This window comes from Petaurus breviceps, unplaced genomic scaffold, assembly GCF_028583685.1.
Source record: "Petaurus breviceps papuanus isolate PSGF00001 unplaced genomic scaffold, PetGlider_PUasm1.0 79, whole genome shotgun sequence".
NCBI lineage: Eukaryota > Metazoa > Chordata > Mammalia > Diprotodontia > Petauridae > Petaurus > Petaurus breviceps.
This window is the reverse complement of record NW_027186523.1, coordinates 13861378-13873505: the sequence shown is the minus strand read 5'-3', so window position 1 is coordinate 13873505 and position 12128 is coordinate 13861378. Positions and strand designations below refer to the sequence as shown.

The window sequence follows — 12128 nt, the reverse complement described above, 5'->3', positions numbered from 1 at the left end:
TGGCCTTTTATTCAGGGCATTTAGGTCTTGTTTCATTGATTCTCTGTGTCCATGATTAAAATAAACTGAATCTGCTTTTCACATACCAAATTCTGTCATCTCTCTCCCCCGCCCCTTTTGAAATCAAACAAGGAAAAAGCTTTCTAACTGCTTTTCGCGGCAGGTGTAATGGGCATTGGTGTTCTGATTTATTGCCCACACTGCCTTCGTTGGCGTCACGTTAAGTTAGGATATCAGCATGGAAGGTCACACAGTGGGAGTGACCTTTTACTAATCACTACACCTCAGTTAGTACCGGCACAGCTCATTACCAAAAGAAATCCTTCAGCGAGCTAGCTTTCAAATACAGTCACACTTTGATTTTCTAGAGACCAAAGATTATACTTCGAGATAAAAGCTTCTGTTGCACAATTCTGTCAACCCGGGTACTGGAGTCCAAAAAGGCATCTAGTTAATTGTCTGTGGTTATCAAGGGATTGCAAACTTGTATCAAAGGTAGGTCTGTAATCTTGGCTTTCATTAAGAAGGTCAGAACATTTTTATTGACTGCCTATTATTAAAATGTTGGAGGGCTGTCATTAATTTGGCTGTCAGGATATAGAAATCTTGTTGGAAATCCCTCCGTAATCCTAAAGTTGCTTCGTTGCTGCTGGTAGAGGATACAACTAAGGAGACTTCCCAATTTGTGACCGTAATGAATTTGAGATTTAAATGCCCGAGGTGAGATCAACCCCAAAGCAGGTCCCAATTTAAGTGCCTAATAATAGTGAAGATTTCTATGGTGCTTCAAAGTTTACAAAGCACTTTCCTTACAACCCTGTGGAGAAGGCAAGGGGAGGCAAATGTGATTATCTCAATTTTCCATGTTGTCACTGGGGTCCCTTTCATCAGTGGGCTCCCAGAAATCTGCTCCATACAGATAAAGACACTGAGGCTCAGAGATAGTCATGGACTTGCCTGTGGTCAGAGAGCTAGTGAATGCTGAAATCAATTCTGATTTCCTTGTCTAAATCTAGCATTCTTTCCATTACATCAAACTGATATCCTGACTGGTAACAAATCAAATGTTTTTCTCTATTTCATCTCTCAGCTTGCTTGCTCTGTCCTCTTCTCTAATCTAAAGACCATTAATGATTAAGATCCCACAGGGTCTCAGAAATTACCATATTACTAGAAGTCAAGGCATGTTTTTTGACTTACCAGCCATTTGCTGAATGCCACTGAATGCACCCAGGTTACTGGAGGAGGTTGCCTGTTGCAGAAGCTGCAAGTGAAGAATACATGGTCATAAAAATAATACAAGAAAAGCTGTTGTTTGTTGTTTCAGTCACATCCAACTCTTCATGACCCCAGTTGGTGTTTTCTTGACAAAGATACTGGAGCAAAAATTGCCATTTCCTTCTCCAACTCATTTTACAGATGAGGAAACTAAGGCAAACAGGGTTAAGTGACTTCCCCAGGGTCATACAGCTAGTAAGTATCTGGGGCCAGATTTGAAGACAGGAAGATGAATCTTTCTGATTCCAGGCCCAGCATCCTCCCCACTGTGCCACTTCGCTCCCCGCAACAAGAAAAATTTTGTTGTTGTTGTTGCTGAGTCATTTCAGTGATGTCTGACTCTTTATGACACCCTGCCCCCCAAATATGGAGCCACAGAGTTTGGCACTAAGCGCCTTCCAATTGAAACTGAGTATGTACATATGCAGTTTCCTTTACTCTTACATATTTGTCTATTGTTGCCTATTGATGGACTGCTGGTCCCTGGAGTCGGTACGGTAAATCCATATTAATGTCTAATCTCTATTAAGAAACACACTGACACTGGGGAAACTCAATAACATGGCTGCTTTAAAACAATTAATCAATTTACTCTTTTTAACAACCAGGTGTTAAATCTATTGAAATCAACATAGCGTGACTAATTATAACTCTCTATAGTCTAGTAGTTACCATAACTCATCTCTGTCAATCAAGGTCCATTCCCCTAATCCCCTCATCTTCCCTCCCAGTTTAGATTCCTCTGTCACTCTGTGAAGACAGATTTGCTGGTTAATGGGTCACTAGAAAAGCACCTGTACAGACCAGCTACACACAGACACATGCACACAAAGAAACTGTGTCAGAGAACTTAAGAGCTGAAAGAGACCATAGGCACAGATGATCCAACCCTTTAACTGATCAAAGGTGAGGAAACAGAAGCCTGGAGCCTAGTCCAACATTGGTTGATAGCCAGAATCTGAAGCCAAGTTCCTTGGCTCCAAAGTTGGTGCTTTCCCCACCATACCATATTACCTGGTTCTATGGGTCATACTTTTAAAATCAGTGGCCTCTAGTGGTATATAGTAAAGCCCATTTTATTGGTCAGAACTCTGGAGAAGTTGCTTCTGTGCCCGAAGCAATGGATTATAAATATCTCAGAATCTTTGCAAATAACATAATGTATCTGTGAGGAAGCCTCCAGAGGTTTCTGGAGAGTTTTTACAAATGATTAATTTTCCCTTGCCCCCATAGAAGAAGCTACAGATACATACAATGATGCATATGTATATACACAGTATATATGTATATAGACACATATATGTGTATACATACACACATGCATGTTTGTGTGTGGGGTTCTGTTCATGTCATGCCTAAAGTACTGGTTGATTTGACCAATCTAGAACAAATATAGATGAACTTTAGTGATTTAAAACAATCATTAAAATCAATTGTTTGCTCCATTTATCAGTTTACCTAAAAATGGTGGATGCAAGGTAAACACAGTTTATGTGTTTTATATGTATATGAAGCCTAAGCATATATGAAAGATTATTCCTATCCTTTTAAGTTAAAAAAATTTATACCTAGAAATAACCACAGATTCACTCAATTCAGTAATTTTAAACTTATGATTCTGGTGTATTTGGTGGGCCATAAAATCAACTGAACATTTAAAAATATTTTCCAGGATTTTACTTAGAGCTCTGTAAAACATACTATAGAGAACTAATATCCCCTGGGTGAAGTTTGGATACTTACAGTTTCTTGAGACATAATTTTTAAGTTGAATATGTATCAAGAACTGCCACATTTTATTTAAAAGTTCCAATAATATACAGATATACCATCAATCTAATCTATAGTTTTTGATATGGAAAGGCCCTGAGAGATCACTGAAATCACTCCCTCCCTCCCCCCCCAATTTTTCAGATGAGGAAAACAAAGCCTAGGAAAGAAAAATGATGTGCCTAAGGTCACAAAAATGTGTTTGTATACTCTATCTATGTATTTATCTATAAATGCTTTAAAGATATAATCAAAACTATGTTATAATTGAGAATTTGTGTGATGCTGATCAAGGTAATCAAAGGCACTCTGTCATGCTGTAAAGCTCCTGCATGTTGGGGAAACCTGACAGCAGGGATTCTTGTGTTTTGTGCTGTAGACCTCTTGTTGAAGCTTGTTGAAGCCTATAAACCCCTTCTCAGAATGTTTGTTGCCTATATGCATAATTGAAGGAAACACTAAGATTCTGTTAAAGGTAGTGAAAATAAAAGATGCATTTTTTCCCCCATCTAAGTTCATAGACCCCTTGAAATCTACCAATGGATGCCACCTTAAGAATCCCTCTACCTTATAGGGAAGCAACCTTTGAGAACAGGATTTCATGTATCTCCTCAATGGAATCCCAAATGTTAATTATTTCTCATGGTATACTAGGCAAGTGTATTTAACTTCTTTGGGCCTGAATTTCTTACTCTGTGGAAGAAGACAGACTAGATGATCTCCTTTGAAATTTTAAACCCTGTTCCCTAATCTATTCTTCACATTTTTGCCTGTGCAATCTTGCTCATACTTTTCCATTAAAAATACTATAACTCTTCATTATGTACACAATGACATGTAACATCCTTAGCCTGACAATCAAGGCCCTCTACAATTTGAGCCTAACCTATCTTTCATGACTTATCTTATGCCATTTGTTTCAAACTGGACTACTCATTCATTTTATATTCCCTTGTCCTTGTACCTTTTACCACATTATTCCCTAGCCTTCATTACCATCTCTGTTGCTATTGTTCAGTCATGTCCGACCCCATTTGAGGTTTTCTTGGCAAAGACATTGGAGTGGTTTGCCATTTCCTTCTCCCCCTCATTTTACAGATGAGATAACTGAGGCAAAAAGGGTTAAGTGACTTATCCAGGGTCACACAGCTAGTAGTATTTGAGGCTGGATTTGAACTCAGGAAGATGAGGCTTTCTGACTCCAGGCCTGGCACTCTATGCACTGCACCATCTAGCTGTCCCTGCTCTGCCCTTATTCAAAGTTTAACTCATGAGGCAGCTTCTCTTGGAAACCTTCCCTGCTGTCCTTCACCCACTCATGATCTCTTCCTCCTCAAATTTCTAATGGTACTTTGAACTTTTCAACTGCACTTATTCTATTACAATAGAATATAAGCTTCTAGTGGTCAGGAATTGGGTCTTGTTCCATCCCACTCTGTTAAATTTTAAAAACTGAAAGACAGGATGGTTTAATGGAAAGGAAGATGGGAATTCAAATCCTGCCTCTGACACTAGGTGGCTAACCTTGGGCAACTGACAATCTCAACTTCTGTTTCCTCATATGCAAAACACTGATTATAATATTTGTACTACCTGACAAGGGTGTTGGAGGGAAACTGTTTCAGACAATGCAGCTTTTTGCCATTTCCTTCTCCAGCTCATTTTATAGATGAAGAACTGAGGCAAACAGCGTTAAGTGACTTGCCCAGCGTCACACAGCTAGTAAGTGTTTTTGGCCAGATTCAAACTCATGAAGACAAGTCTTCCTGATTCCAGTCCCAGTGCTCTCTCCACCCCATTGCTCCACCTGGCTGCCCGCCGATTTTTAACATGGCGCTGGACAAAGTCACGCCATCTTTGTAGACAAGCTGGAAACTTTCGAGCAGGGTCTTTCTTTTGCATCCCTGACAAAAAGCAGGCTTATTGACTCGACTCAATAAAGTAACTTTATAGTCAGAAGAGCTGTCTTACAAATGGAATGATTTATTTCTTTGTGAGGTAGTGAGCTTTCAGGGAAATAAAGGTTCAAGCCCAAGCTGGAAGGCTTCCTTATTTGGGATGCTGTAGAAGTAATTCCTGAATGAGGCAAGTAAGGTTAGAATTTAAGGCCCATTCAGATTCTAAGAAGCTCAGAGATACTGCCTCACCTATATAATACATGAGCCGACTCTTGTGCCAATGATTTAAAAGTACCATGGTGCCCAGTTTAAGAGCTTTAACAATCTATCAAGAATTGGACAATTGTTTTGGGTACAAAATATGAACAAGACTCCCCCTCCAAACTTCTTGGAGTGACCAAGAGGAGAAAAAAAGCAATCTTAAAGTACATGGAGGGGTTGAAGGACTTGCGATGTCGAGAGACCATGCTTCTGTGCACTTACCGCCAGGTACTGTGGGGTGAGTCCACCCAGGCCTGTCAGGTTCCCCCAAGTGGCAGTATTGAGCTGTTGCATCTGTTGTGCCAACTGCTGTTGAAGACGCCTTTGTTCTTTGTCCTTCTGGGTGTCAGCAAACTTCACCACAATAGGTGAAGAACAGCCCTGTGGTTGGACACATTGGAAAATGAAGAGGAAGTTATGCTACAGAGGGACACAGTTGCTACTCCTCAGGTAGATACTACTACAGAGTTACTGCTCCTTGAGTAGAGGGATCTGGGATCTCTCTAACCTGAGTTACAGTGGATGGGCTGGGCTGGAATCTTCCTGAGGCCCCAACACTAACTGGAACTTAATAGAGCTCATGCCCAAGTTTCTTCCAGAACTGTGGGATGGATTCTTTTTCTCTCTTTATTGAATGCTGTCTCTGTCTGTCTCTCTCTGTCGTTAGCCTTTTTCAGGACTCTCAGAGACAACAGACCTTATCAGCGTTCTTTAATTAAGTTTCCTGACTTAGAGTCTTACAGATGGCCTCATCTCTTCGTATGTTTCTATATTACAGTGTGGGGCACATAGTAGGTGCTTAGTAAAAGTTGATTGATTATCAAATGATTCCCACAAATCAACCAAGGACAAAATTAAGAGGTGGAATTGTAACAAGAATGAAAAAATCTCTCATGCATTTAATTAATTCTTAGCTCCCCATTTGTGTGTGTATTTTAGAATTAAAAGGATTTTATTCTAAGTACATCAAAGTAGCAACACATTGACAGGTTGATCACTGAAGATCAGGCCATTTTTACGTGTTTAGGGTCATGAATTTTTGAGTACTAGGATCCTGACAGTCACCAGATCCAGAGAGCAGTGGCAAAGGGATGTGGTTTTCATTTTAGGAATGTGTAAATGGAGGAAAGAACTATTGAAAGAGCAGGAACATGTGACTTCTCTTTTTATACAAAATAGCTTGCTGATGGCCATAAAACCTTTCCTCCCCTTACCATATCATATCCACCCTAATTGCCATCACCAGAGCTGAAACACAAAAAAGATAGATTCTTAGTCAACTACATTTCATGCAGTAGGAGAAACAATAGATTTTCCCCTTCTTTTCTAAGCACATCCCACCATTCTAGGAATTTCTTCAGTAGAGTTCTATTTCTCTACTGTAATAAAAGAGATTTTGAAAGGAATAGGGATATTAAGTTAGAGAACATCCTAATATGATTTTACATTTGATAAAAGCATCAAGGAAAATACAACAATACCATCTCATGCTTGAGATATTTTGTTCCTTCTTGATCATCTTTTTAAAAATTAGCAGTTTGGAAAATAGTCAGCAGGGCTACATTCTTCCATTTCTCCTGTCTTTAGTTAGCCTGCACATTCCATCAAAATTAAATATTTCATCTTGCTTAAAGTAAAAAGAAGAAATTCCATTCAAGCCATTAAGTAAAGCAGTTTTTTTGGTAATAGATCTCTCCTTCTCTCTCCTCAAAATTTTTAAAAATGAGTTTTCCCCTTTTCCTCCTCAGAAAACAAACTTAAATTCCCTTTTCGGATCACCTTGAGTGGATACTGGTTTGCAGCTTGATATCGTAGTTAGTACACGTGGGGTACTCATTTCTCTTTCAAAGAACAGTATGGAATTTGAGGAAAATGTAAGAAAAATGAGGTGGCTCTTGCAATGTTCTGCTTCTAGCAAATCATCACTCAGCCCAAGAATCCTGAATCACAGTTAAGAATGCTGAATGTCAGTAAATTACATAAAAACAATATCGCCACCATTTTTTAATCTATAACTCATTTTTTGTCATCTCCTCCATACTTCACCACTTTGTCACTTTCAAAACATTCTGAACATGGAAATTATACAGCAAAGTGGTTTGGTATGGGAATAGGGATGCTCCTGCTGTGTCAGATTTGTTCCATAACAAACTGGAGCATCTCCTTCTAATGCTAAGTCTGTTGTTGTTTTCCTTTTTTAAATACTACAAAAATGACCTATAAGCAAAAAAGTAGACCAGTGATCGTGGCTTTTAAAATGACTTGCTAAAACAAAGAGGGGTGAGGGGGAAGGGAGGGAGAACACACAATACAGAAATTAATAATTTCCTAGGACTCATTCTTTTTAAGCATTAATGTCCTCATCATTGTGAGTTCGGATCTCACTTTGAAAATACATCTTAGTCAATGATGCGTGGCAAAGTACTGAAAATAATGAAATAAAAAAAAATAACTTTGGTTCCCTGACCGAAACCTGATTTCCTAATGCATAATTTCCATTTTAAAAGTCGATTTTTGGAACTGAAAAAATAAGCTACAGTGCTTATTTATAGCCCCCTTTATTTAAAGTTCCCTATAAGGTTAAATATTAACTCTCAAAATTTAATCTTTTTTGATAAGGTGGATACTACTAAGAAAGGGATATGAATTACTCCTGAATGTCACTATAAACAATGCATGTTTCCCCCCTCCCCATCCCTTCTCTACAACACCCATATTCTTTTTAGAGTGGAAGTCTACTCTTTCCTTAGTCTTGCAGCTGGCTCTCAGTCTCCCTTTTTATATAATCTTGATAGCCTTTATAGGGAGCCTTAGAAAGCTCACTTGATCTCATTCTTTACAGCCTATCACTTTTGGCACTAATTAAAGGTGAATGTAGTAAGGGGTGGGGCATTTTTCCCCCTCTTTTCTATTACTTTGAAGTAGAAGAAAGCTCTTTTTTCAATTGAAAAATTCTCTAAGGTGAGGCCGATTTGAGTGAAGGCCATCATCTTACCTTTTTTTTTTTGAAAAAAAAAAAAAAACAAAAAAAACAAAAACAAAACACCACAAGGAAAATAATACATGTAAAGCCATTTTCATTAACACTTTTCTTTTTTGTCCAAAGTAAAATCTAGCAGAAAATAAGACTGTCCTACATTTCCTTCCAAAAATATGGATTGAAAAAGACTGAAGCTACCTCCTCTTAGAGATGTGTACATATGTGACTACCTTGGGCACACTCAGATTCCTAGATATTTCAATTCATTATTTCCTATCATGGCTGACTCTCTGGTAAGACTGCCTTTAGGAAGGGGAGGGGATGTCTTTAAAAATGCATTGCATTGGAAGGAGAACACATAGATTATATAAGATATGGTAGGAATTTCAAAGTTAAATGGAATGTTTGAAAAAGACAATAATAGCTTTTGCAATGCTAATGTTGTTACTCAGAAAAGTACAGGAGACAGTTAGTGACAACATCATGCATACTTCTTTTCCAATTTTCCACCCACCTTTTCACTCATTATAAAACTGCCCGAAAGATGTGACGCATGATGATCACTTGGTTCCCAGCATGCTTTGGGAGACCCAGCATTGCAAGAACAAACAAAACCCCCAACTCCCCCCCCCATACCTCCCATCCAACCTCCTCGGAACAAAAGAAAATGAACCCCAAACTTAGATCAATTAACTGGTTTTTCTCCCACACTAAGGAAACTGAAAAGATCTTCATTTAAAAATATATATTAAAAAAAACATAGCTGCACAGAACACCACAATGCCACCTCTGAAAAGATCACCCATACACAAAGATACAGTAAACATAATACAGTAGAACATGCACTCTCAAATGATTCTATTTGACAATACAGAATAAGTAAAGGCATATCACTCTTGGGATGCTTTTGTGCAAAGCTCTGAAAGGCCACGACCCAAATCATAGACTAAAAGTACATAGCACTCTGTCAATACTTGGTGGGATTAAAAAAAAAAAACAACCACACCAGTAAATTTCTGTTTTCCTAAAGCCACTGTCTCTCATTAAGGGAGTAAAATTTAATTCTTTGCACTATTCATCACAGAAAAAGTCAGTTGTTGAAAGGTAGGAGGGGGATGTTAAAGAATACTTGTGCAAGCCCTTATCATTTTCTGGTAAGGAGACAAATCCAACCTTTCAGTGGCATGCGATAGAATTATCATTTTAATGAGATAAGTAGAAGAAATGATCATTTTTTTCCCCCAAATTCGATGCTTAAGGACTTGTGCACAAGTTAACTCTGCTTAACTGGGGGAATTAAATATCTTTTGATCCTACATAAGATATCGAGGGATTTTAATATAGGGCAAACCAATTTGGGGTTTCATTTTTTTACTTCCTACAAACCCTTCAAGGATCAGTTGGGTCCTTCTGGTAAAGAATGGCACTCCATTGATTAAATCAGATAATGTTTCACTTGTCAGACTTGTGCCACTGAAACAAAAATCTAAATATTTAGTAGAATTGGAATTAAATGGAAGCCTCTTATTAAATACATTTCAATTCATTAGAGAGAGAGAGAGAGAGAGAGAGAGAGAGAGAGAGAGAGAGAGAGAGAGAGAGAGAGAGAGAGTTGATGAAAGTTGAAATCTGTGATTGTCATGTGAAAGATCCACACAGGAGAGTATTGCTTTACCATTCCCAATCATTTGCACAAAGAAAACAAAGAAAGGGCAGATGATACAGTACCTCCATGGTCTGAGACTGATGCATGGCTTTGATTGCATTCTGTGCCATTGCCCTTGTAGAAAATGTGACAAACGCACAGCCTGTGGGAAACAAGGGGACAGGGAGCAGGAAAGACAAAAAACAACAAGACAAAAGGGTTGGACGCTTGTTAAACCAACACAGTCTACGAGAACTGCCACAAGACGACACTGTTCTCAGTAGTACATAAAAATAAACAACTTCCCGGTTTTGTTTTAGGCTGATTTTATTTCTTACTCACAGTGCTGACTTGCTAATCTGACCAAAGCTGGAAGATTTATTTATCTATTAGTTTATTTTTACATAGGAGGAGCTGGGTCCTTTTTAGCCACAGGGTTTGAAAGGAGCAAGGTTGATTTTGCATTTTCTAAGAGGAAAAGTTGGTATTTTACATTTCCTCCCTGGCAGTTCATCTTTTCACTCAGGGCATCAGCATACCAGGGCTTTGCATTTCAAATTTTATTGTTGCTTCTTAAGCAACAACAAATAAAATTCTCACACCAAGGGCAAATTAGCAAACAAAGTTTGAAGAGCTTAAAATGCCAGGGGTAGATTTCTCTGCCAGATCAGAGGAATTAAAAAAAAAAAGAATATTGTCATATATATGTATAATGAGGCTATTTAAGCATAAGCAGGAAGAAGACCTTTGTATAAAATATTTAGTAACTATCCATTTCTCCTAGGAATAACTGGCATTATTACTGTGAGAATATTCAACAGCGTGAAATGTTAAAATTCATAAGGAATTTTTGGAAAGAAATCTTTGTGACTTTCAAAATTTGTGATCCTATGAAATGCATCAGAGCTCTGACCTGAGAAATAACATATGCTCTAGACATGCCTTGAACTTCTTGCGTCTGTTGCAGACTCTTTCTCCCCTTGCTCTGCTGCAGGATAGCCCAGGTCCCTAGCGCCTGAGCTATTCCCTTTATTGCTACTTGTACCAGCATTGGCCACCATGCAGGTCAACGTTCCCCCTGCACGGCTCATTGCCCTTTTAACTAATAAAAACACTGCCTTCTGAAATTTACATTTTATTCATCATGCACCCTTGGGCTTCTCAGAGAAAAAGACTGTGAAATTAATGCAGATTCAGGCTGATTTTGTAATAATACCACAGCACACTAAAAGCTTAGCTAAAGCAACACAGACTTAATTCATTTATGATCTCTAATGACTTTAAAAGTGCATTGATTTTAAGCTTCTTTAGCCTTGCACAGTTTGAACTTAGGTATCAGAGAATAATTTAGTGTTCCACTCAATTTCCTCAAAACATTATTATTATTACTACTTAAAAGATTTCCAAATGAGGCAGAGCTAAACACAGAGAGGGCTGAAGCATATTGTCATTTCGGAGCTAATGCATGAAAGCTAAATTCTGGCATCAACAAATACAATATTGTTGCCCCTGTGGCCAATGAGCAAAATAAAGCATTCCACACCCCAACCACCAGCAGAGTGTTTGGTTTATGCAAATCAATTTATGAGGAATCAAACATGACTTCTCTCTTTTTTTCTTTTGCTTTGTGTGTACCTGGTGAGATTATCAAGTCAAGACTGTATTAACATTTTAATCAAACAACAGTAAGATAAAGCAATACCTGCCCATCACCGCAAAGTCATGAAAAGTCAATGCATTTTTTGGTATCCTGTTGTATTGTCATTTTTAATATGAGTAACCTCACTATACAAGAGGAAACTCATTTTATGTATCTATATATACATATGCATATATAGATAGATACAGATAAGGGATAGGAAAATGTCCAGCTCTTTCTGGATATTTATCTCACTGTTAAGCTAGTCTTGTAAAGATTGAATTAAGCTTGGCTTACTGAGAGCTCTCATGTTTGTGGCTTCCTACATCTCTCAGACATCATAACAGCTGATGAAGCTTGCTATTTATACATCTTGTATAGAGCCATACTGGCTGCAGTTGGTGTTAGGGAGATACATTTTCATCAGTAAAACTAATTTACAGGTTTTTTATAAGACATTCTAGCCAATGTATTTAATGTGGGAAATAAGAGAACATGGTATTTCTGCTAGATTCCATATTAAAGCTATGCACTTAAATTAAGAAGACTGAATTTACCATCACTCTCAAGGTAATTTCTCTTCAAAAACATTTTGTTTATTACTAATATTAGTAACCGAGGAAATAGCACTAGGGGCTTTTATTCTTCCATTTCTTA

General features: G+C 38.0%; 1 protein-coding gene across 40 annotated transcripts in view; it reads right to left on the bottom strand.

Annotated features, from left to right (window-relative positions):
- The window catches only part of LOC138175830 (CUGBP Elav-like family member 2), a 696702-nt gene that overhangs the window by 65897 nt on the left and 618677 nt on the right, over nt 1-12128 (bottom strand). For all 40 annotated transcript variants that reach the window (XM_069106367.1, XM_069106368.1, XM_069106336.1 and 37 more), the window contains 3 exons: nt 9916-9995; nt 5430-5588; nt 1201-1264 (listed from right to left, as the gene is read on the bottom strand). In XM_069106367.1, the coding sequence (XP_068962468.1) occupies nt 1201-1264; nt 5430-5588; nt 9916-9995 (303 nt within the window). The remainder of the gene's footprint in view (nt 1-1200; nt 1265-5429; nt 5589-9915; nt 9996-12128) is intronic.